The 22351-nt window shown below is 33.7% G+C and overlaps 4 protein-coding genes across 5 annotated transcripts in view; 1 reads left to right on the top strand and 3 right to left on the bottom strand.

Moving 5' to 3' along the window:
- Positions 1-4986: 4986 nt before the first annotated feature.
- On the bottom strand, positions 4987-7962 carry LOC108567236 (V-type proton ATPase 116 kDa subunit a-like). Its single transcript, XM_017927626.1, has 9 exons — positions 7846-7962; positions 7609-7785; positions 7214-7552; positions 6765-7154; positions 6063-6706; positions 5652-6000; positions 5369-5594; positions 5136-5304; positions 4987-5080 (listed from the first exon to the last, which is right to left on the bottom strand). Exons 1-9 carry the CDS (start codon positions 7960-7962, stop codon positions 4987-4989), a joined length of 2505 nt encoding a protein of 834 aa, XP_017783115.1.
- A 334-nt stretch (positions 7963-8296) lies between these two features.
- LOC108567319 (V-type proton ATPase 116 kDa subunit a-like) lies at positions 8297-11367 on the bottom strand. Its single transcript, XM_017927749.1, has 9 exons — positions 11251-11367; positions 11012-11188; positions 10612-10950; positions 10169-10558; positions 9473-10116; positions 9062-9413; positions 8776-8995; positions 8546-8714; positions 8297-8484 (listed from the first exon to the last, which is right to left on the bottom strand). Exons 1-9 carry the CDS (start codon positions 11365-11367, stop codon positions 8397-8399), a joined length of 2496 nt encoding a protein of 831 aa, XP_017783238.1. The 3' UTR covers positions 8297-8396.
- Positions 11368-12894: 1527 nt separating this feature from the next.
- Positions 12895-13683, top strand: LOC108567398 (protein lifeguard 3-like). Its single transcript, XM_017927873.1, has 4 exons — positions 12895-13058; positions 13117-13242; positions 13292-13441; positions 13494-13683. The coding sequence occupies exons 1-4, from the start codon at positions 12984-12986 to the stop codon at positions 13638-13640; spliced, it is 498 nt and encodes a 165-aa protein (XP_017783362.1). The 5' UTR covers positions 12895-12983; the 3' UTR covers positions 13641-13683.
- A 466-nt stretch (positions 13684-14149) lies between these two features.
- LOC108567858 overlaps positions 14150-22351 on the bottom strand; it is an 81775-nt gene continuing 73573 nt past the window's right edge. For both annotated transcript variants that reach the window (XM_017928602.1, XM_017928699.1), the window contains 2 exons: positions 19231-19337; positions 14150-15369 (listed from right to left, as the gene is read on the bottom strand). In XM_017928602.1, the coding sequence (XP_017784091.1) occupies positions 15247-15369; positions 19231-19337 (230 nt within the window). In that variant the 3' untranslated portion in view covers positions 14150-15246. The remainder of the gene's footprint in view (positions 15370-19230; positions 19338-22351) is intronic.

Genomic DNA, 22351 nt, shown 5'->3' with positions numbered 1-22351 from the left:
TATGTATAAATTAGAGGAGCGTCGCGGAAGTGAGATCAGAGTTGGCGCGCTCGACAATTATTATCCTTTTTTTTAGTTGTTTAATTAACGATAATCGTTTTGTTTCGCTATTGGTTATAGTGGATGGAGAAAGTAAAGAAGGTGGATTAACGTAAAAATATAAATAAAGAGGGATTAAAAGCACCTTTAGTCATTTAGAGCCAAAGTCTTGTAGCTCTTAATTATTTAAGTAATTAATCTCCTCTGTAACCAATCATGTTTTATTTTAATTATTATTTTTTTTGTCTGTTTTACAATCGTTGGAAAGGGCTGAAGATGCAAAGTCATCATTTTTGGTTCAGATTGTTTTATATCTCTAAAAGTTATTGGAACAACTTTTATAAATCGATTAAATTAACGGAAATAATTATATGAAAAGATTTTCTCGAAGCCCGCGTTTTTGTAAATTGGATGTCAGTAAGATTTGGAAATTGAAACAAAACAAAAAAAATGATATAAAAACAAACCTTTCGCGTTAAAGAAAATACACCAAATCTTACTAAGTTAACGAAGAGGTATGTAAAAGGAAGAGAAGAAATGCGAGTCGAGGGTTTAAGTAAATAAATAATTAAATAAACTTTGTACATTTATATATAAATATAAATTGTGTATGTTTGTTGTAACATGAAGCACCTTGATGAAAGCAGTTAATTAAGAACAAGGAACAAGTTTAATTCAATATATAATATAAATATATATATATATCTGTATACAGCGTGAACGTGTTTTTTCTTTGAGAACATTTCTTTTCTGTGTGCGAGTGAAACAATAATTTAAACAAAAAAAAAACATACCGAGGTGCTTTCGAAAAACGAAAAAAAAACATAAAAAAAATACAAAAAAAATCTAAACAAAAGAAAAAATACAAGTAAAGTAATGTAAGAAAACTCTCCGAGACTTCAGTTGTTCGCTGCGTTTATGTTCTATTTTTGTTTTGTTTTTTGTAACTGTTTCAAGTCGAAGAGAAAAAGTTTTTGTCATGGCGACAATAATAATAATAATAATATATTTAAAAAAAAATAAAAAAACAGCGAACAATTTGAACCTCGTTGGATCCGATCCTTCTTGATTATTATAAATATGCATATATGAACATATATAGATTTATTTCGTTAAGTTATTATATTACCAATTTGCGAGAGACGGATCCAATGAAGTAATTTTATATATTCTTCTTATTATTTTGTTTTTTTGTTTCTTGATACATTAATTTCAATATTTTCTTTTTTTAATATAATAAATAAACGAAAAATGACGAAGATGAAAAAAAAAAATGAAGCGAAGAACGTAAATAAATAAATGATTAAACGAGAATGAAGAATATAAGAATGAGATCGCGCGAATCCATTTGGTGGTTGATGTTCCATCTGTCGAACATCGGCCAACTCGTTTCGCCGATTAGATAATTTTCTTTAAGCAATTAGTATATATGATATATACATACATAGTCTAACCTCTTTTTATTATTTTAGTGCCTAATTGAAAAGAAACAAAAATCTCTACAACAAAAAAAATACTATTACAACATTTTGCCTTACTAGTGAATCCTACACTATATCCTCCTTTTTACCTCCCCTCAAAAATCTAAAGTTATATAAAAAAAAAACTATATATCTACATATTATTATTATTATTTCATTGTTATGTGTCCGTAAAGAATATGTGAACGAGAAAATAAATTGATTAATGTATTATATATAATTATATGAAAAAAAAAAAATAAATAATGCAGTTGTGGCTTATGATGTAAAGGTGAAACAAGCAATTGAAAAAAAAACAACTTGTTTTTCCTAGCCTCCCCCTTGTTCGTTCTAATAAATACAATTGTAATAGTAAGATGGATTTTATTTTATGTAAATTGAGTGCACTGTTTGTGTTTCTATTTCAATTTCGTTTATCGTATATTAATTATTTTCTGTTTCAATTGTTCTTTTTTCACTCCTGCGTGTGTGAGAGATAGAGAATACATGTATTTGTTTATTTTTGGAAAACAGTTCTCTTTGCGGTTTTTTTTTGTATTGAGAAATCGTTTGTTTTTTCTTTCATTTGTGTACGTTCTCTCTCCAAGGAGAAGAGTTGCGTATGATGGACGGAAGAACAGGACGTTGAGATGAGAACGATAAGGAAAAAAGTACATGATCGAATGTGCGTTTCATTTAAAAAAGAAAAATATGCAGTTCACTCAATGGTGTTAAAGAAGAATTAATGAAAGAAAGAATTAAATAGTACTTGATGCGTAATTATAAATATTGATTATACATAACATGTAATTAATATATAAAAAATATATATATATATGAATATATTTTTGTTGTCCTGAAAGCAAAAAAGAAATAGAAATGATGGTGAAATGACGAAAATATATATATATATAACACTAATTTACAAGAAACAAGAAGTAACTGAAAAAAAAGAACATAAAGGGAAATATTAAATAAAGAATGCAAGTACTCCCAAATTGATTCGTGTTTTTTTACCTTTCCTCTCATCCTTCTATTTAAAGTATCAAAGTAAATATCTAAGTGTTTGCAATGCTTTCTACCAGATTGCAGATTTTCATAAAGAGTTCGTTTTACAATTTTAAACAATTGTAAAGAAAGTTTAAGTTAACTTTCTTTATCAAAGTTTATGTTTGACATTTCCTAAATCAGCGTTTCTGAACTATTGGGTAATGATTTTTTTAATGGGTCGCGAAATGACACCTGTCACCTTGTGTCAATGTGAAGAACTGGAGAAATACTCTTAGCTTTGAACTTTAGTTTCATATTCAACTATCGTCATTGAATTATATAACATAAATTCTCAAACCTAAAAGTATTAGAAGTGCTTCACTCATTAAACAGAAGCAACATAATGGAAAATTCTTCATTCAAAGTTTTGAAATTAATTTTAAACAATGAAGGAAAGAACGTTTGGACTTTTAAACAATAATGAAGAAAGTTTAAGTTAACTTTCTTTATCAACGTTTATGTTTGACATTCCCTAAATCAGCGTTTCTCAACTAGTGGGTAATGATTTTTTTAATGGGTCGTGAAATGACAGCTGGCACCTTGTGTCAATGTGAAGAACTGGAGAAATACTCTTAGCTTTGAACTTTAGTTTCATATTCCCCTATCGTCATTGAATTATATAACATAAATTCTCAAACCTAAAAGTATTAGAAGTTCTTCACTCATTAAACAGAAGCAACATAATGGAAAATTCTTTATTCAACGTATTGAAATTAACTTCTTCTTCTTTCTTCCACCACCCTTCTCATTAAGCTTGTGCCGCGCACAATTTCGCCAGTTTCCGCCACGTGAAAATAATGTTAAACAATCAATTATGAAGAGGATGTTTGGAGACGGAAACAACTAGGTTTTCATGAAAGCTCTTTGCATGTGTAAATTTGGTTGCATACGAATTGGAGACAAGTTGGAAATATTTTAATAATTATTGAAACATTTCTTCAATCAACAATTATTTTTATTAAAAAGTAGAAATTATTAACTTTGTCACAATCTGTTACTAGTTAAAATTGATTTTTTTTTAAATTGAAGAATTTTATATCGATTATTAATGATACAAATCTCTTGGCCATTATTCTACCCCCTTTTTTGTTGGTTTTTGCGGTTTGAACCAATTATTTTGACTATAGCCACACTGCTACGGCCGCCCTTAACACTGCATGGTCTTCTTGAAGTTGTTCATTTGGTTGCCTAGCATGAATATGAAACATGTAATTGCACCTATAAAAACTTATTAGCTATGTGAAGGGAAAAGAGAAGTAGAAAACTTATTTTATATAATTTATTTATGACGTTTTATATTTTTATAATATATTGATTAAGAAGAAACAAAAGATTTAATATGAAAATTGATAAGTGTAGATCAGTGATTCTCAACCATTTTTTATTGTCGCGGCACACTTTCAAAATTTGATGACACACTAAGACAAAAATAAGTTTAAAAGTTGTTTACTTACCTACAATACACTGTGTATTATAATTTTTACTATATATATTTCTAAAAGTGCCGCGGATATCCGAGAGGCACACTTTTCCACTTAAAAATACACTAATTGTATAAGAATTTAATGGGCGAAACTTTTGTACGTGTATAACTGATGAATTGGATATATTTTTAGTATAAAATTTAATCCCATAGAGAAACCCGCGTATGGTAAATCTCGTGGATCAAAACGAGATGTTTTGTTCGGTGGCAATCGCAAGCCTGACAACCGAAATCCCGTCTATATCGAAATCCCGACTGCCATAATCCCTACAATCAAAATCCCGACTATATTGAAATCCCGACAATCTAAAACTTAATAATATCCGTCGTATCTATTAAAATATGTAGAATAATTTAAAAATGTTATTTAGAAATTATAATAATAAAAGACACTGTCGGGATTTCGATTGTCGGGATTATGGTAGTCGGAATTTCGATACACTCGGGATTTCGAACGTCGGGATTTCAATTGCGATATAGACCCGTTTTGTTAAGTATGTTTATGTATGATTTATGCTTAAGATTTATATAGACTACAAGTTTAAATGTAATTACATGTACTAAATGCTGTGAGTAATTTACTTTAACAAATCTTCAAATTGCGATTAATTTTGGAAGTTCACCGAATGTATGTTGTCATTTTGTTAGCAGAAACCAGCAAAAAAAAAACACTTTACATAATCCAGTTTTCTCATTGATTCATGCACGAACAATAGTTGGTCGAGAAGGACCACTAAATGAGGTCACATTTCGTTCTATGAATATTACATTACATCAATCTGTACATTGTTGTACATTCATAAAGTATTCATTGAAATTCATATCTTTAACCAAAAGATTAATTTGAAAAGAAATAATTTTATTGTACTTTTTTTTGTAAAAGATTGGGACAAATAATAAACAACTGTTATAATTTGCTTTTATTGAAACAATTAAGTATTTGGGAAGCAATAATTAATCATCTTCGCTTTCGTTCAAAATATCTTTGAAACTGTACGGTTGGAAGGGGTAGCCCAAGCCGATGAAGAATTTGCTCATGAATTCCACCCTAAAGAAGAAAACCATTTATTTATATGAAATAATTTAGTTTGAATTCTAATTACCAATGAAGACGCAGAGTGTGCAAGAACGCACTAAGACCTTCCATCATGACGAGGATTGCTATTGTTAGAAAGGCCCAAAATGCGAATACGACGAAGAGGAACGGCGCTCCAGTGAAGGATGTCGATGAACCTTGTCTCATCACCATAGTCCACAATACTTCAGACAATTCTAAATTAAAAATAATGAAGAATATAGATTTAGTTTGTTTGATTATTTATGTAGATTTTCTTACGAGAATGGGCTAAGGAGAGGGCCCAAAGACGAAGGTAAGAAGCGGTGTGAGAAACTGTACTAAGAACGTATTCGATGGTGTGGATCGCCTGGTAAATGAAGACCTCGCTGATGGGTTCATCATCACCGTGTCCATGACCATCGCTCTCTTGTTTCTTCGCTGCTCTTTCTTCGATCGATTCTGGCTGCATTTCCATTCCTCTATTGACATCCCCATTGCTTTGCATCTGTATTTCAATATTTATTTATTTAATTTGTTATTGAATTAAAGTTAGAGATTTTACGTTTTGCTTCTTCTTCCTTTGGAGAATGATGTAAATCGGTTTTCCGAACAGCATCACCGGAATACATAGTACACCAACGACGACTAGAATCATTTGAAGTGTTGGTTGGAATTCAAAGATGTAAAGGTCGCAGTTGTCGTGTTGCGTTGGTTCTTTGAATAACATCATGTTGATGAACATGATGAGGATGGAAGGTGCACAAGAAGAACCGATTCGGTAATCTGTGCCTTGGGATCCGTACCTTACGAACTTGATGAACATCATGACGACCATCCAGCCGAAGAGCGCAACCAGGAAAATAATTTGTGGCAAGAATTCCAAGAAGATGCTGAACTTCTTTTTGAAGTGTCTGAGTAGAAAAGTAATTTTAGTATAAATTATATTGATTGAGAGTATTTTGATGGAACTTACACGTAGTTGACAACGCCCATGGAGACGCCGAAAATCATGTGCAAAACACCGAATATGATGGAGAGTTTCATCTTGAAAGTGTTTAAGAAAATGATCTTGTTTTTACTCATCTGCCAGATGGGATCAACTCCGAATGGATATGGAACAGTTTCCGAATCTAAGGACGGATTCAATTCCATGTATTCGTCTTTGTTGACCTTTTCCAATGTAATGCGATCGACTGCATCCACCCAATTGGTGCCGAAGATGTTCATGGACAAAGAGAAGATATCGTTGTAGATGAATCCAGTATAAATGGAAAAAAGTCCCATGAGAAGGATGATGTATCTGCCGCCGAAGAAGATTTGCCAGACTTCGCTGCTAATCCTCTTAGCTTCGAGTTTCTTCTCGAATATGCACATGTAGGCTCCGAACAGAAGCATGATGAAGGCGTGACCGACGTCTCCGAACATAACGGCGAAGAGGAACGGAAAGGTGATGATGGTGTACAGAGCTGGATTCACTTCGCGGTATGAGGCCATGCCGTAGGCGTCGATCAAGTTTTGGAAACCTCTGGTGAACTTGTTCGTGCGGTTGAAAGTCGGCGGATTTTCAGTGGTGTTAATCACGTTCATGAAGGATGGAATGGAACTGCCACAGGAGCTCTAAAATACCTCAATTATTTTATCGAAGCTTTTAGTAATAGTTTTAAAATATAGTTACCGAAATTTCTGATAAAGTTTCCTGTACTTGAGGAACGTCATTCAATGGAATCCAACCCTCTCCAATCAGGCATTTCCTGGACACGTCCATGTTGAAGAAGTTCATGGTGTAGTAGATGGCCTTCATCTTGCTTACCATAATGTTCCAATTACTCATTTCTTTAACGACGGCGTTCAGGACTCTCTGGCGATGATCCTGAGTCTGGTTCAGAATCAGAGTTAAGTCTTCTAAGCGCATCATAACTTCTTTGAGCATATCCTGGCATTCGTTCGTATTGTTTGGGCATGGATATACAGTTGCCCTGAATCCTGAGCAGACTTTCGTCACGCGACCTTTCAACTGCTCACCTTGGAAGAAAGCAACAAACACGGTTTTGTGCATCTCGTTACCCTATAAAATACAGTAAATATCATATAATGATTGTTATTTTTATAGTCTTGTATACTTACGGTAATTGGATCTTCTAAAGTTTGATCTATATCCACCTGCCGGAGGAACACGTTACCTCTGGAGATACGCCAAAGCATTCTCTCGAAAGCTGGGATTCTTTCGCGTCCGATGACACCAGCGACGAAGCTCAGCTGACACCTGGTCACCTGGTGAATTGCATCTTCGGAAATCAACGCCTTGTGAGAGGAATCGATAGCGGAATCTTCGCGCTCATTGAAGAAGGATTGTGTCTTCTCGAGGACGTATTTAAGCTCAGTTAACTCCATGAAGTTCGATTTTAGCCTGACGCTGCTCTCGCTCATCTCGAGGATCTCTTTCTCGGTTTTATCCAAGTGCGCCTAAGATACATACAAATTACATATACAATTTCAGCGAATGTACGAAGAGATCGGACCTCCAAATCGATAATTTCCCTTGGGATCGGGGCCTTCGGTTGTTCGGCCAAATAGGGAATCTCAACCTTGTCTTTATGCATCTCGGCCTCGATGTAACGCAGCTTCCTCTCCATATCATCGCAGCGGATAACCTCCGCTGCAAATTTCCTTTGGAAAGCGTTAACATCTTCGTTCAACTAAATAAAATAGAATAAAGTTAAAACAACGCTCTTTTAATACCAATACAATTTGCATACATCTCTGAATTGGACGACGCCTAATTCACCCAGCTCGGACATCAGAGGATACGCAGCTTCAGGCTGGATGAAGAGTTGCGCCAGGACCATTTCCTCGCTCCTGAACATCGACCCCATCTTGATTTCCTTCAACCTTACCTTTCTATTGGGATGAAGTTACTTTCACGATTCACTTATAGCAATGAACACTCGTGATTTAAAACGATTCCATCTAGTTTCAATATACATTGTCACATGCTCGGTAGATAAGGATAAGATAAATAGATCACAGTTATACGTACTTATCAATAAGTAACAACTGATAAATCGACGAATCCTCGTGATACATTTTTTTCTACAAGTACCTAATCCATTTACAAATCGTGATTACACAATGTCACTTTCTGTAAACCTTTATTCAACATAAAAATTGCTGTATTAAATACAGTTACATTATAGTAAATACCCATTTTATCCTTATAAAGATAATTATATCTTTAACCATATTTTTACATGCAGAAATGTTTATTACAAGGAATACAATTATTAATGTTTGTAGTGTACATTGAGATTTATTCATCTTCACTCAAAATTCTTTTGAAGCTGTATGGTTCGAAGGCATATCCTAAACCTATGAAGAATTTGCTCATAAATTCCACCCTGAAAAAGGAAAATACATTTTATTTCTATTTTGTAAATTATTCTGTTATCCTGATATTACCAATGTAGACGCAAAGTATGTAAGAATGCACTCAGTCCTTCCATCATGACGAGGATTGCTATTGTTAGGAAAGCCCAAGCACCAAAAATGAGGAAGACGAACGGTGCTCCAACGAAAGAATTCATCGAAGATATTCTCATTATCCTAGACCACAATACTTCAGATAGCTCTAAACAAAAAGTATTATATATTGATTAATATTCTTTCATTACTACAGTAGATTATCTTACGTGAATGGGCTAAGGAGAGAGCCCAAAGACGCAGGTAAGAAGCCGTGTGTGAAATTGTACTAAGAACGTATTCGATGGTGTGAATCGCCTGGTAGATGAAAACCTCACTTAAGGGTTCATCATCACCATGACCATCGCTTTCTTGTTTATTTGCATCTGTTTCTTTGATGATTTCCGGTTGCATTTCCATTGTTTTATTGACATTATCTTTGATTTGTATCTAGAATTAACAGTTCATATATTTAAGTAATTAATAATATATATAAGTAATTTAATAATATTTTACTTGTTTCTGCTGCCTCCTCCTTTGGATGATGATGTAAATAGGTTTTCCCAAGAGCATTGTTGGAATGCATAAAACACCTACTACGACTAGGATCATCTGAAGTGTCGGTTGGAATTCGAAGATGTAAAGATCGCAGTTATCGTGTTGCGTTGGTTCTTTGAATAACATCATGTTGATGAACATGATGAGGATGGAAGGTGCACAAGAAGTGCCGACTCTGTAATCTGTGCCTTGGGCTCCATACCACACGAACTTTATGATCATCAAGACGACCATCCAGCCGAAGAGCGCAACCAGAAAAACAATCTGCGGCAAGAATTCCAAGACGATACTGTACTTCTTGTTGAATCGCCTAAATAAACAGATTATCATAAGTACATAATAGAGTTAAATTAATTTCATGTATATTACACGTAGTTTATGACGCTCATGCTGACTCCAAAAATCATGTGCAAAACACCGAAGATGATGGAAAGCTTCATCTTAAAAGTGTTTAAGAAAATAATCTTGTTTTTACCCATCTGCCAAATGGGATCAAGCCCGAATGGATAAGGAACAGTTGCCGAGTCAACGGACGGATTAAATTCTATGAAATTGTTTTTATTGATGTCTTCTAACGAAATGCGATCGACTGCATCCACCCAACTGGTGCCGAAGATGTTCATGGACAAAGAGAAGATGTCGTTGTAGATGAATCCTGTATAAATGGAGAACAGTCCCATGAGGAGGATGATGTATCTACCGCCGAAGAATATAGTCCAAATTTCGCTTTTAATCTTCTTCGCCTCAAGTGATTTCTCGTAAATGCACATGTAAGCTCCGAATATAAGCATAATGATGGCGTGACCGACGTCTCCGAACATAACGGCGAAGAGAAACGGGAAGGTGATGATGGTATACAATGCAGGATTGACTTCGCCATATGAGGCCATGCCATAAGAATCGATCAAATTCTGGAAGCCTTTAGTAAACTTGTTCGTACGATTGAAAGTCGGTGGATTATCATTGGTGTCAATCACGTTCATGAAGGATGGAGTGGAACTGCCGCAGGAACTCTGAAAACACCTTAGTTAGTTTATATCAAAGAATTCAGTGAATGAGATCTACCGAAATCGTGGTTAAAGTTGTTTGGACTTGCGGCACGTCGTTCAATGGAATCCAGCCTTCTGCAATCAGGCATTTCTTGGACACGTCCTTATTAAAGTAATTCATGGTGTGATAAATGGCCTTCATCTTGCACACTTTAACATTCCAATCTTTCATATCTTTAGCGACTGCGTTAAGTACTCTTTGCCGATGGTCCTGAGTCTTGTTCATGATCAGTGTTAAGTCTTCTATGTTTATCTTCACTTCTTTAAGCATATCTTGACATTCGTTGCTGTTACTTGGACATGGATGTAGAGTAGCCCTGAATCCTGAACACACTTTGGTCACGCGCTCTTTCAACTGATCACCTTGGAAGAATGCGACGAACACGGTTTTGTATATTTCGTTGCCCTTTAAGAAAAGCAATCATCAAATACATTTCTATTGTTCTTTTGAATACTTACAGTAATTGGATCTTCGAAGGTTTCATCTATATCCACCTGCTTGATTAACACGTTACCTCTGCAGACACGCCAAAGCATTTTTTCGAAAGCTGGCATTCTTTTGCGACCGATAACACCGGCGACGAAGCTCAATTGACTTCTACCCTCTTGATTAGTTGCATCCTCAGACACCAAATCATTGCGAGGCGATTCCGCCACAGATTTTTTGCGCTCATTGAAGAATATCGCAGTTTTCTCAAGAACATACTTAAGCTCAATCAGTTCCAGAAAGTTGGACTTCAACTTGACGCTGCTTTCGCTCATCTCGACGATCTCTTTCTCCGTTTTTTTCAAATGCGCCTAAATACACACACATTACAAAACAAATTTCAATTAATAATAGCAAAACAAAATAGAAGACCTCTAAATCGACAATTTCTCTTGGATTCGGTGCCTTCGGCTGTTCTTCCAAATCCGGGATATCAACCTTATCCTTTTGCATTTCATCCTCGACGTAACGCAGCTTCCTCTCCATATCATCGCAGCGGATCACCTCCGCTGCAAATTTTCTTTGGAAAGAGTTAACATCTTTGTTTAACTAAACCATGAAAATATATTAAAAAAAAACTTATCGGAATTTAAATAAAGAAACTATCCTACATCTCGGAATTGAACTATGCCTAATGCACCCAGCTCGGACATCAGCGGATAAGCAGCTTCCGGCTGGATGAAGATCTGCGCCAGGACCATTTCCTCGCTCCTAAACATCGACCCCATCTCGTTTTCTATCCTCGCCAAAGCCTTCCTTTCGAGATGAAGATGCGCGCACGATTCACACGAGAAAATAGACACCTGTGGTTTTATGTATTTATGAAGTATCAAATATGCAGTCACATGCTAAATCGATAAGGATAAGAATCAGCAAAAAATACACGCATAACATCGTTCATAGTTATGCGTTTTTTTTGTTTTTTTTTTTAAATTTATAAACATGTTATTGCTGATAATTCAACGAATCCTCGCGACAGATGTTCAATACGTGTACCAAAAGTATTTACGTGATTACACAACTGAGCTTTGTCTGGTCGTTTTACTTTTGATAACAAAATCGCATTACGAATTTGCAAATTCAACCAATTTACTTTTAATCATTTATTTTTTTTATCTACGTTAACTATTATAGTAAAGTACATAAACTTTTTCCAAACAGTAAAAAATATTGTTTATTTTCAATATGTTAACTCAATTTTTTAATTACTAAAATTATAAAATCTTAATTTAACTAAAATAAAAATGTTTTGATTAAGTGCACTTAACAAACCTCAAAAAAACTCATTGTCTTTATTTAAGATAATTGATGTGAGAGTCACAAATCTTGCTGTGTAGTGTAGTTTGTTTATTATTCGCTATATCTAATTGCATAAGTCCCTTAAACATCGATTATCTAAACATAAATATTATCAGAGATTAAACATAAATTTATTAAAAACAAATTAAAACTTAAGTTTTCTTTTCCAAATTATGTAATAATTTATTTGATATATGTTTAAACTTTTTAACTATTTGTATAAAACCGAGAAAGAAATCGTCAAGCTGAAATCCAACTTTCTGGAAGCGCTTATACAAATTAATTGTGTCATAGCAACAACAAATTGAATGTTGTTATGTTGACACATGTCACATTTGAGTAATAAGATTCGCGTGTTTGAACTTCCACCATGTCCACAGGTAAATCAATTAAAAAATGTTTCCCTTTTAGAAAAGACGTTTTGTTTGCAGTTTACATTGAGAACGAACCGCACCAGTTCAGAGGATTTTCGGATCGTGATGTGCGGAAAAAGTTCGTGGTAAAAGTCTACACGCTGCTGATGATCCAGCTGGTAATCACCGTGGGAATTATAACGGGATGCATGTTTATGTAAGTGACGTTTCTTTTCAATTGTAGACATTAGCAAGTTCAAGAAGTTGATAGTCTCGAAAAGAATTATATGTTTTTAATTTGTTACTAATTTCATGTGATAAGGTATCTTATTAATATCTAAGGTATTTGATTTATTTAAATGGGTGATAAAACAAGTTAATTATTTTTTTTTATATAGTTTATGTTTTGATAATGATAGGAAATGATAAACAAAATAGGTTTAATTTGAAAAATATATACAAATTTTGATAATAACAATACAAGCAATAAGGTTGGTAAAAATGTATCGACTGATACAATTGTGAATTACATATTGAAAATGTATTGATTTCAGACCTCCAGTGCATGAGTATCTGCAAAATGACATCTTCATCATGGTCGGAACTCTGTAAGTACTACTAAGAGCGAATGAGAGAGAGAGAGAGTAGTCCAGTCTTAAAGAGCCCGATTTTGTAGAGTGCCTGCATTTGGAATGCATATAAGCTTGATGTGCTGCAAATGTGCTCGGCTCTACGTTCCTTTGAACTTCATCCTTCTGACGTTCATGGTGATGTCCTTAACATCGTACCTCTAAAGTGCAAGTTATTGATTAACTCAATTTGCAGTCGGTCCTGTACGGAATTGGATTCGGATCGATGTCTGCTCGCATGTCCACATATATAGTCTTCGCAGCATTGGGACTGACCGTGGCCATAGTGGCCGTCCTCACCATAGTCGCCGCTCTCCCATGCGTACTAAAAAAGAAACACCATAATCATAGCTAAAGAGTTTTAATTGCAGTTCGATATGACCGGTTGGGGTATTTACCTGTGCTTCGCTGGCATCGGATTAGTCACCTTTGGCTCCGTCGCTCTCATCCTGGGCATGGTGTTTCGATTGAGGATAATGTTCTTGGTCTACAGCATCCTCATCACCGTGATATACTCTCTGGTGCGTTCGATTCAAGCTTAAATTACCTCAAGAACACTAGCTTCCGTTTCAGTACTTGATATACGACACGCAGCTCATCTTGGGTGGAAGGAAGTATGAGATATCGTCGGAGGAGTACATAGTGGGCACAGTATGCCTCTACACAGACTTCATATACATCTTCCTAGCCTTGATGAATATCATTAATTGTATGCAGTAATAACTAAGATACAGTAGTGGCACAAATTTATTTATTATTTCAACAAAGCAACATCTTCATATTATCAATATTATAATTTTTTTTTTTTTGGTTTCATATTTGTATATATATATACGTTAAATACATCGATCTTTACAATATAAATATTTGTGTATGATACATCGAGTTTGATTTGCAATCATATATAAAATAAATCAACTTCTTTTCTTTTTAAATGTTTAATCTAAGATTTTTTTTTTGTTCATCTTGTTCTTTTGATACTGAATTAGAATTCACAAGAGTTTGCTCCCATTTCAATTTATTTAAATATAAATTCGTCCAGATGACATATGTTCTTATTCATTATAATTATTTTTTTTTTGGTTATTCAATTCATTTTCTTTGGAAATAAGGCCTGATATGTTCTCTTTTTTCGCAAGATTTTCCATTCCACGAAGCAAGCAAAATATTCTTTATTATTATTTTTTTGTTTGGTTATGCGTACTTTAGGCCCCGGAAAGAAAAATAAATACTGGTAAAAACTGGTTACATAATAATACATCGAATATATAGTTGATATATATATATATACATATACTATCTAAACATCCACGCATGAACGGATATACACAGTTGATTTTACTTATGTAAGTCAACAATCCTTTACATTTAGGTTTTAGGTTAGGTTACGCCTTCAATTGTTTCGGCTCCCCACCGTGATCTGTGCGACTTCGACAACTTTCTCAAAAAATTTCCAACATATCGTTCAAAAGCAATGTCACAAATAACGGCTACGTAAACGAGGATACGAAAAGTACAGCTACTGAGGATAATCAGCAAAGCTTTTACTCTAACCTAAAATGTGTTGACAGGTGTCAAAAGTTTTAGGTTAGATTTGTCTTTGCTGTCATTGCAGTATTTAACAACAATTTACACATAGCGTTACACTTAATACAATATATATTGAATAACAAAGTTGCCTTTTAAACTGGCAGTGTTTCCATTGCGTTTATAAGATATTATCATTATATTGTTTAAATTTAAATACAATCAGCGTTTCAGCCGTCGTTCTTCGCCTTGAATTCTTTTCTCTCCGTAAAAATACAAATAATTACAAAAATATATTTGGGGAATGAAAAGCGTATCATATCATTGATATCCGTGAAATCTTTGGTTTTGGTTAATTTTATTTAGTTGGTGGTTTTTATTTGGTTGGGGGCAAACTTATCTTTTCTCTTTTGGTTTAAAGCTCAACGTAATGATAATAATACATTTTTTCCAAATACAACAACGACAATCCTAAGTACAAGCACGCTCAACACGAACACTTCATCTATTCCGAAAATAAAACAAATCCTCGCCCATCTTGAATATGATTATTACGATTACGTTTAATTAATATATTTAGGTATAGATACATATAAAATTTCGCGGTTATTCGGAAGAAGCTTTCTTTAATATTTTATGTTTGGTGTATGTGTGTTTGTGTATATTATGTGTGGTTATGGGAAAATGGTAATGCCGAGATCCACCCGAGGTCCTGGAGAGAGGAAGTGGTTTTCTTTTTGGTACCGGATCACCGGACTCGACCTCGGGTCTTCAGGGTGTTCTATGTGAAGGACCTGGGCTATGCGTCCACCTCGTGGCACACCTCCATGTAATCGGGGTGCAGCATGATGTCCTTGATCATGTCCTTGAGCATGGTGTACCGCGGGAAGATCGGGTACAGCTTCGAGTTCATGTAGTCTGCCTGCAACAACAATCAACATATTGAACGCGTAGTGCAAGACGTGGTAAGGTTTATCCTAATAAGCCTCGAAGTGCATTCGAGCGGATATGATTCGACACGTTCTCTACGGAGAAGCGATGTCGTCGTAACAAGCCTTGCAGAATGCTATTGACGTTGTTGCATCGCGCCTATTAGACGATCAAAGTTTCTTGGATGAAACCGCACGTGATTTAGTATTCTTGCTACTTTCGTCCCTCCCTCAGAACATTGATAAATTGGGGAGAAACTTATCCCATTGGATTTCGCAACTCTGGAACTTTATATCACAAAAAAAAACAAAAACTTTACAAATACCTGACTTTCATGAATGGCACACGGAAATCTTGCGATATTTCAATGTTCAATAATTCCAGCATCAATTGTAACATAACAAACTTATATAATTATTTATGAACCAAATAGATTATTGGATTATTGTTCATAAGACTTCCTCCAATTCTAAAACTATATAATCTTGATCTTGTCAACAAAAATTAATTCTTGAATTAATATAAGGATTTCTTCAAAATGAAGAAACTGGAGAAAGTAAAGTGTTATATATTCTTTTTTAGATTTAAAGAAGTTCCAGTAAAATAAGAGTAATAAGATAATAAGTGAGATATTAAATATTTTGTAAGAATTAGTAAATGGCATTTTATTATATTTTGGTTTGAAAAATAGTTTTTAGAGACAATAATGTAAAGTGTTTTGTGTGTATGTGCTAAATAATTATTAGGATAAAGTTGTTTGTTGTTTGAACGATTTCATGAGTGTGCACTATAGATGTCCGAAGGTTTGTGTCCGCTTATCCCTTGTTGTTCAATCCCCATACAGTTAATCTGCATTGCGCTTTCGTGCTGTTGCATGTAGGTAAGGTGTGTTTGTTGGATTATGCGGATAACGTTACATTATGAGACAAAAACCATTGCACACTGCAGTCTATACAATCTCCTCTAAAGCATACAGTTTTTTTTGTTAGTTAACAAAAAAAAACAATTTAAATTAGAAGCAAATTCTTATAAACATTTATCTTTTCAACTCTTTAAGACACAATTATATAAAAAAAAATCTATTCCAGTTAATAATTATCAATTTTTCAAAGTCTATACATTTTTATGAATAGTAGAGAAAATAAGTTTTGATGTATAAAATATATAGAAAAACCTCAGAATTTGTGCAAAACATAGTAAAAATTGATGAAGAGAATTAATACAAAAAAAAAATGAAGAAAATCTAAGTAGTATTAAGTAATATTTATTTTCTATTTAAGATGAGTGAGAAGTAATTATGAGGAACAGAAGTCATGTCAATCAAATTTCGTTTAAAGCAAATATAAAATCACGAATCTCGCATTAAGAATTCGTATTTTAGAAAGGTCGGATTGAATCGAATTAATTCGAAACGACGTGAACTACCTGTATATGTCAATAATGAGATTTGTAGTTAAGTAATCATTGATCCCTTCGAGCAGACCGACCTCAAATTATACAACCCCTACCCACGCGACTGTAATTGAATGAATTCTCATCATCTGATTCCCTTTCGAAGTTGAAAAAAAAAATAAAGAGGTCGATCGGTCGGTGGACGGTGGTAATCGCTTTCCTGATGAATAAAAGAAACAACCGACGTTTTCGCTTTGAATTGCTAATTAATTGCAATCAACTGATTAATATTAATTCCGGTTTGGCGCATCTCGAAGGGAATTGATTCCGGGGCGGAGACCGGAGCCCTTGATTAATCGCGCTGCCGCCTGTAATCAAATAGCAGCATCCGATATTCCAATATATATATGTTATATACATAGAATATTATGGATACGCCGTGTCGGATGCAATATTAATAATGATTATTATTAGTATTAATATAATAATAGAATTTGCGAGCGTTAAATTCGATGAATATATGCGTTCACGTTCAAGTGTCCGTACGTTAATTAACGGCAGGCCACACACACACACCAATTGCAATCGGACTACTCTGATCAGATTCACAGTCTGGACGCTAAAGCAAAATGTATACGTTTTGGTAATTGCGTTATTAATTCCAATGCGTTTGCAAATTATCAATAAAATCGTTATTGGGCTGTCAATGCAAAATAAATTGATTGATTGTAACGTGACCTTAACTAAAAGAAAAAAAAACATGGAATAATTGATTTGCTTGAAAACGTACATTTTGATCTCCGTGAAATGTAATCAAAAAGCAACAGTTTTGAAATTAATATCCAAAACTGTTGCTTTTTGATTAGAATTTCTCGTTTTGACACAAGGTGACAGGTGTCATTTGCGATTCATTAGAACTTTAACGCTACCCAATTTGAATGAAAACCTACATTCAGATCTCAGTGAAATGTAATCAAACAGTAACAGTTTTGGAAATGATACATAGAAGAGTTTCTCAACCTCTTTAGAACCAAAATATTTGTTTGTATATGTACATTGACCGAATTCCTAAGAGTATTTCAGCAAATCCTCGCTTTGACACAAGATGACAACTGTCATTTGCAATTTATTAATAATTTAACGCGACCCAACATGAATGAAAACGTATATTTAGTTCTCAGTTAAATGTAATAAAAAAGCAACAGTGGAAATGGAAATGATATATAGTAGAGTTTCTCAACTTTTGTAAACCCAAAATATTTGTTTGTACATGTACATTGACCGAATTCCTAAGAGTATTTCAGCAGTTCCTTGCTTTGACAAAAGTTGACAGCTGTCATTTGCAATTTATTAAAAATTTAACGCGACCCAACTTGAATGAAAACGTATATTTAGTTCTCAGTTAACGGTAATAAAAAAAGCAACAGTGGAAATGGAAATGATATATAGTATATTTTCTCAACCTTTTTAGACCAAAAATATTTGTTGGTACATGTAAATTGACCGAATTTTTAAGAGTATTTCAGCAGTTCCTTGCTTTGACAAAAGTTGACAGCTGTCATTCATTAAAAATTTAGTCGACCCAATTTGAATGAAAACGTACATTCAGAACTCAGTGAAATGTAATCAAACAGTAACAGTTTTAGAAATGATACATAGAAGAGTTTCTCAACCTTTTTAGATCAAAAATATTTGTTTGTACATGCACATTGACCGAATTCCTAAGAGTATTTCAGCAGTTCCTAGCTTTGACACAAGGTGACAGCTGTCATTTGCAATTTATTAAAAATTTAACACGACCCAACTTGAATGAAAACATACATTTATATCTCAGTGAAATGTAATCAAATAGCAACAGTTTTGGAAATGATTTATAGTAGAGTTTCTCAATATATATGTTGGTACATGTACATTGACCGAATTGCTAAGAGTATTTCAGCAGATCCTCTGACAGCTTTGACAGTTGTTATTTCGCGATTCATTCAAAATTTAACGCGACCCAATTTGTATGAAAACCTGCATTCAGATCTCTGTGAAATATTATCTAAAAGCAACAGTTTTGGAAATGATATATAGTAGAGTTTCTCTACCTTTTGACACCGAACATATTTGTTGGTACAGGTACATTGACCGAAATGCTAGGAGTATTTCAGCAGTTCCTTGCTGTGACAGCTGTCATTTATTAAAAATTTAGTCGACCCAATTTTTGGTTATTAATGTTGATATACAATTTTATACTAGAGAGATTCTGCAGTTCCAAGAGACGAGCTGTCACTGGTGGAGTACAATAAAGTGATTGATGTCAACTTAATGTGATTGATTTAGTGTTTGAAAAATCCTTATTGGTCGTATGGATCTATTGATCAAAAACTTTCAGCTATAAAGATATATTTCATATTTAACTAAACTATAACTACAATAATAATTATTTTATAGACTACTTTAACTATATAAATCTTACCTTCAATTCGCGAATGAGGTTTCTCAATCCGGAATACTTCTTCAGAAGCCTATACAGGTCGTTCGTCATCTGCGTGTTCTCGGCTTCGATCTGCGCCGTAGTCATATCTGAGGAGACACAGAAAAGCGTGTTAATCGAATTCCGAGCTCTCGACAATTCGCAGACTGCGAAACAATGGAACACCGAACGATTCTTTCGTTTCGATTGTTGTTCTTTTTTTTGTTTTTGAGAACGCATTGGGCGTTTACTAATTTCGCCGTGAATCAATGCCGCAGAAGCAATTAGTCATCATTAATCATTTCTTTTTTTTGTCCGCTCTCAAGTGCGAGCATTTTTTTTATTATGACGTTGTTTGCGACGTCCACATTGGATTGATTGTATTGGGGATGTCGATCAAAATGAATGATCCTGGTCTTGCAGTGTGGGTGGAAAAGAAAAAAAGAGCTCAAAGGCAGACGGGGATGGATGGTGGAACACATGCAGACGGCACGCGGAACGCCTCGGTAAGTTTCTCTTATTTGAATGAAAAGAAATAAGGGGAGAGGAAAATTGACGGAAGCCGAACGTTTGGATGTGTAACGTTATTGAGTTTATTTCTTATTCAAGTAAGGATTTGTATTTGTATTTACTTGCTTACAGTATTCATCGAAATATAGAAGAAGAAAGTATAAAATAATGTAAACTAAATACAGTAAACCCTCGGTTACCGAACACAATTTATGTTCCGCAACAGGAAAACTGGTAATATTGAAACTTGGACAACTTTTCATATACTAAGTACACCTATCTCCTGATTTACACTGTGGATAGGTCTTGAGGAAATTGTGTATATCGAAATTGTACCTTTTTCACTGTAAAACTATGTAAATCGTATTTTTTTCTATTTTTTTTTTAAACCGTGTAAAAGCGAAAACGAGTAAAGAAAATATTGTGTAAAACAAGTAATAGGTGTATAGTTTTGTATAAAACTCAAATAACAAACTAGGTTCTACAGTTTCCCAAATTTTCATTGTTTTATATATGATTTTGTGCTTTAAATAAATAATCTGAAAGTATTGTATTCATTTTACATTATAATTCTTATGGAGAAAATGGTTTCGAACAATTCAGTTTCTGAATAACCTTTAGAAAACAATGTATGTTTGACAACAGTGGCAGCATTAATATCTATATAAATATTAGAGGTAGAACGTACACATTTAAGTAAATATTTAATATCTGGAGGTGTGTTAGACTTCGGTTCGACGCCACTCTCACCTTTGCCACGGCTTTCGCATCGAGTCCTTTGGAGGTTGTGCTCGCAATCCCAGCGGATGGCAGTGCAAGCAAACAAGCGAGAGAAAGGAGTCACCCACTGGGACCACTTGTTACGTTAATTAACGTCCCACCGTGAAGGCAATATGCGACCTGCTGTTATCACCAACTATACAAGTATTTTCCAAAGAAAATATCCATCCTTACCAACATTTAACAGACTAACTAGTTAAGCGAACAAAGCAAATTTTATTCCCATTTTTTTTATACATAATTTTCATTTATCTTTAGATTATATTCCTGAATTAGGTGGGAATTCAGAATAAGTATTTCCCAATGAAAATATCCATCCTTACTAACATTTAACAGACTAACTAGTTAAGCAAATTTCATTTCCATTTTTTTTTATACATAATTTTCATTTATCTTTAGATTATATTCTTGAATTAGGTGGGACTTCAGAATAAGTATTTCCCAATGAAAATATCCATCCTTATTAACATTTAACAAACTAACTAGTTAAGCAAATTTCATTTCCATTTTTTTTTATACATAATTTTCATTTATCTTTAGATTATATTCCTGAATTAGATGAAAAGACTTCAATCCAAGTATTTCCCAACGAAAATATCCATCATTACCAACAATTAACAGACTAACTAGTTGAGAGAACAAAGCAAATTTAATTTCCATTTATTTTGTACATATTTTTCATGTATATTTAGATTATACTTCTAAATAAGGTGAAAATACTTCAGAACAAGTGTTTACCAACGAAAAGCTCCATCCTTACCAACAGTTGCAAATTTTTTCTTCACAAATTTCATTAAATTTATCCTTAGATTATATTGTCGTGGCCGACCATTCTATTAGCATCTATTGTATAATTAATATGTATATTTGTTAGCTCTACCACTTTCCTCTTAATTATTACATATTTCACGTATCCATCAAATATACAAACGGATACTTGTTCGTGATTATTTAGAATAACTTGTGGAATATTCCGAAGAACTGTTACACATTAAATCTTGTTGCGAGTTGGGTAGAAGCATGTAACTTAGATAAAGAAACGGTTGTATTTTCCACAAGGTCAAAACTGATTCTTTTCTTCCCACGCAGCTCCTTTTTGGAATGGACACATTTCTGTATTATATAATTTAGTCTTACTTGGGAGGTTGAAGTAAGAACATGGTTTTAGTTTTAGGGTCGAAGTGAGAACACTTACTTCTTAATTATTAATTTAAGAGGAGAATGTAACTCTTAGTTACTAATCCATTAGATCAACAATTGTATAGTCGACTTCTCAATAAAATCTCTGATGTTTTACACATATAAAACTAATTAAGAATATTGCATTTAATATTCAAAAACCTCTATAAGAGTCCACAACGACATAACTACGAGATAATCTACAGTGTCCACAGATTTCTTAGTCTTAATTGGGTGGACAGATTTTAGTTAATAGGAATGTTTTGAATACAACAAATATCACTTTATTTTTTTCTGACACAAATATAAGTTTTTTTTTGTCTGTTCTTTCATCATATTTATAAGTTATCAAATTTTTCAAGTTACAAATTTTGTAATATTGTAAAAATTAATCAAAAAAAAAAAAGGAAACCAGAAAATATTTGAAATAACCTTTAATACAATTTATCGAGCGGGACATTAAAGTAAATTGGTAATGGAGACCGGATTCGTGCCACTACCACGATTTGAACTCGTGCCAAAAATGATCACGTCTGTATGAAATAGCAATTAAAATTTATCTGGTATAAAATTAAAAAAAAAGTACTAAAAAATAAACTTTTTTACGTCCATTCATGTAGTAAAAACAAAATTTAGATTAATATGGGAAAAAATA

The sequence above is a fragment of the Nicrophorus vespilloides genome, unplaced genomic scaffold (assembly GCF_001412225.1).
Source record: "Nicrophorus vespilloides isolate i.1.1-1 unplaced genomic scaffold, Nicve_v1.0, whole genome shotgun sequence".
NCBI lineage: Eukaryota > Metazoa > Arthropoda > Insecta > Coleoptera > Silphidae > Nicrophorus > Nicrophorus vespilloides.
The sequence above is the reverse complement of the archived record's forward strand: the minus strand, read 5'-3'. Positions and strand labels throughout refer to the sequence as shown.

Excerpts from the sequence above, each read along its gene's own strand:
- LOC108567398 (XM_017927873.1), top strand. The coding sequence starts at position 12,984 with ATGCATATAAGCTTGATGTGCTGCAAATGTGCTCGGCTCTACGTTCCT. Across the intron at positions 13,059-13,116 it reads TCATCCTTCTGACGTTCATG|TCGGTCCTGTACGGAATTGG; the intron begins GTGATGTCCTTA and ends CTCAATTTGCAG. Across the intron at positions 13,442-13,493 it reads TCACCGTGATATACTCTCTG|TACTTGATATACGACACGCA; the intron begins GTGCGTTCGATT and ends CTTCCGTTTCAG.
- LOC108567319 (XM_017927749.1), bottom strand. The coding sequence starts at position 11,367 with ATGGGGTCGATGTTTAGGAGCGAGGAAATGGTCCTGGCGCAGATCTTC. Across the intron at positions 10,951-11,011 it reads GAGAAATTGTCGATTTAGAG|GCGCATTTGAAAAAAACGGA; the intron begins GTCTTCTATTTT and ends GTGTGTATTTAG. Across the intron at positions 8,996-9,061 it reads GGAGGAGGCAGCAGAAACAA|ATACAAATCAAAGATAATGT; the intron begins GTAAAATATTAT and ends TGTTAATTCTAG.
- LOC108567236 (XM_017927626.1), bottom strand. The coding sequence starts at position 7,962 with ATGGGGTCGATGTTCAGGAGCGAGGAAATGGTCCTGGCGCAACTCTTC. Across the intron at positions 6,707-6,764 it reads AAACTTTATCAGAAATTTCG|AGCTCCTGTGGCAGTTCCAT; the intron begins GTAACTATATTT and ends GAGGTATTTTAG. Across the intron at positions 5,081-5,135 it reads CACACTCTGCGTCTTCATTG|GGTGGAATTCATGAGCAAAT; the intron begins GTAATTAGAATT and ends TTTCTTCTTTAG.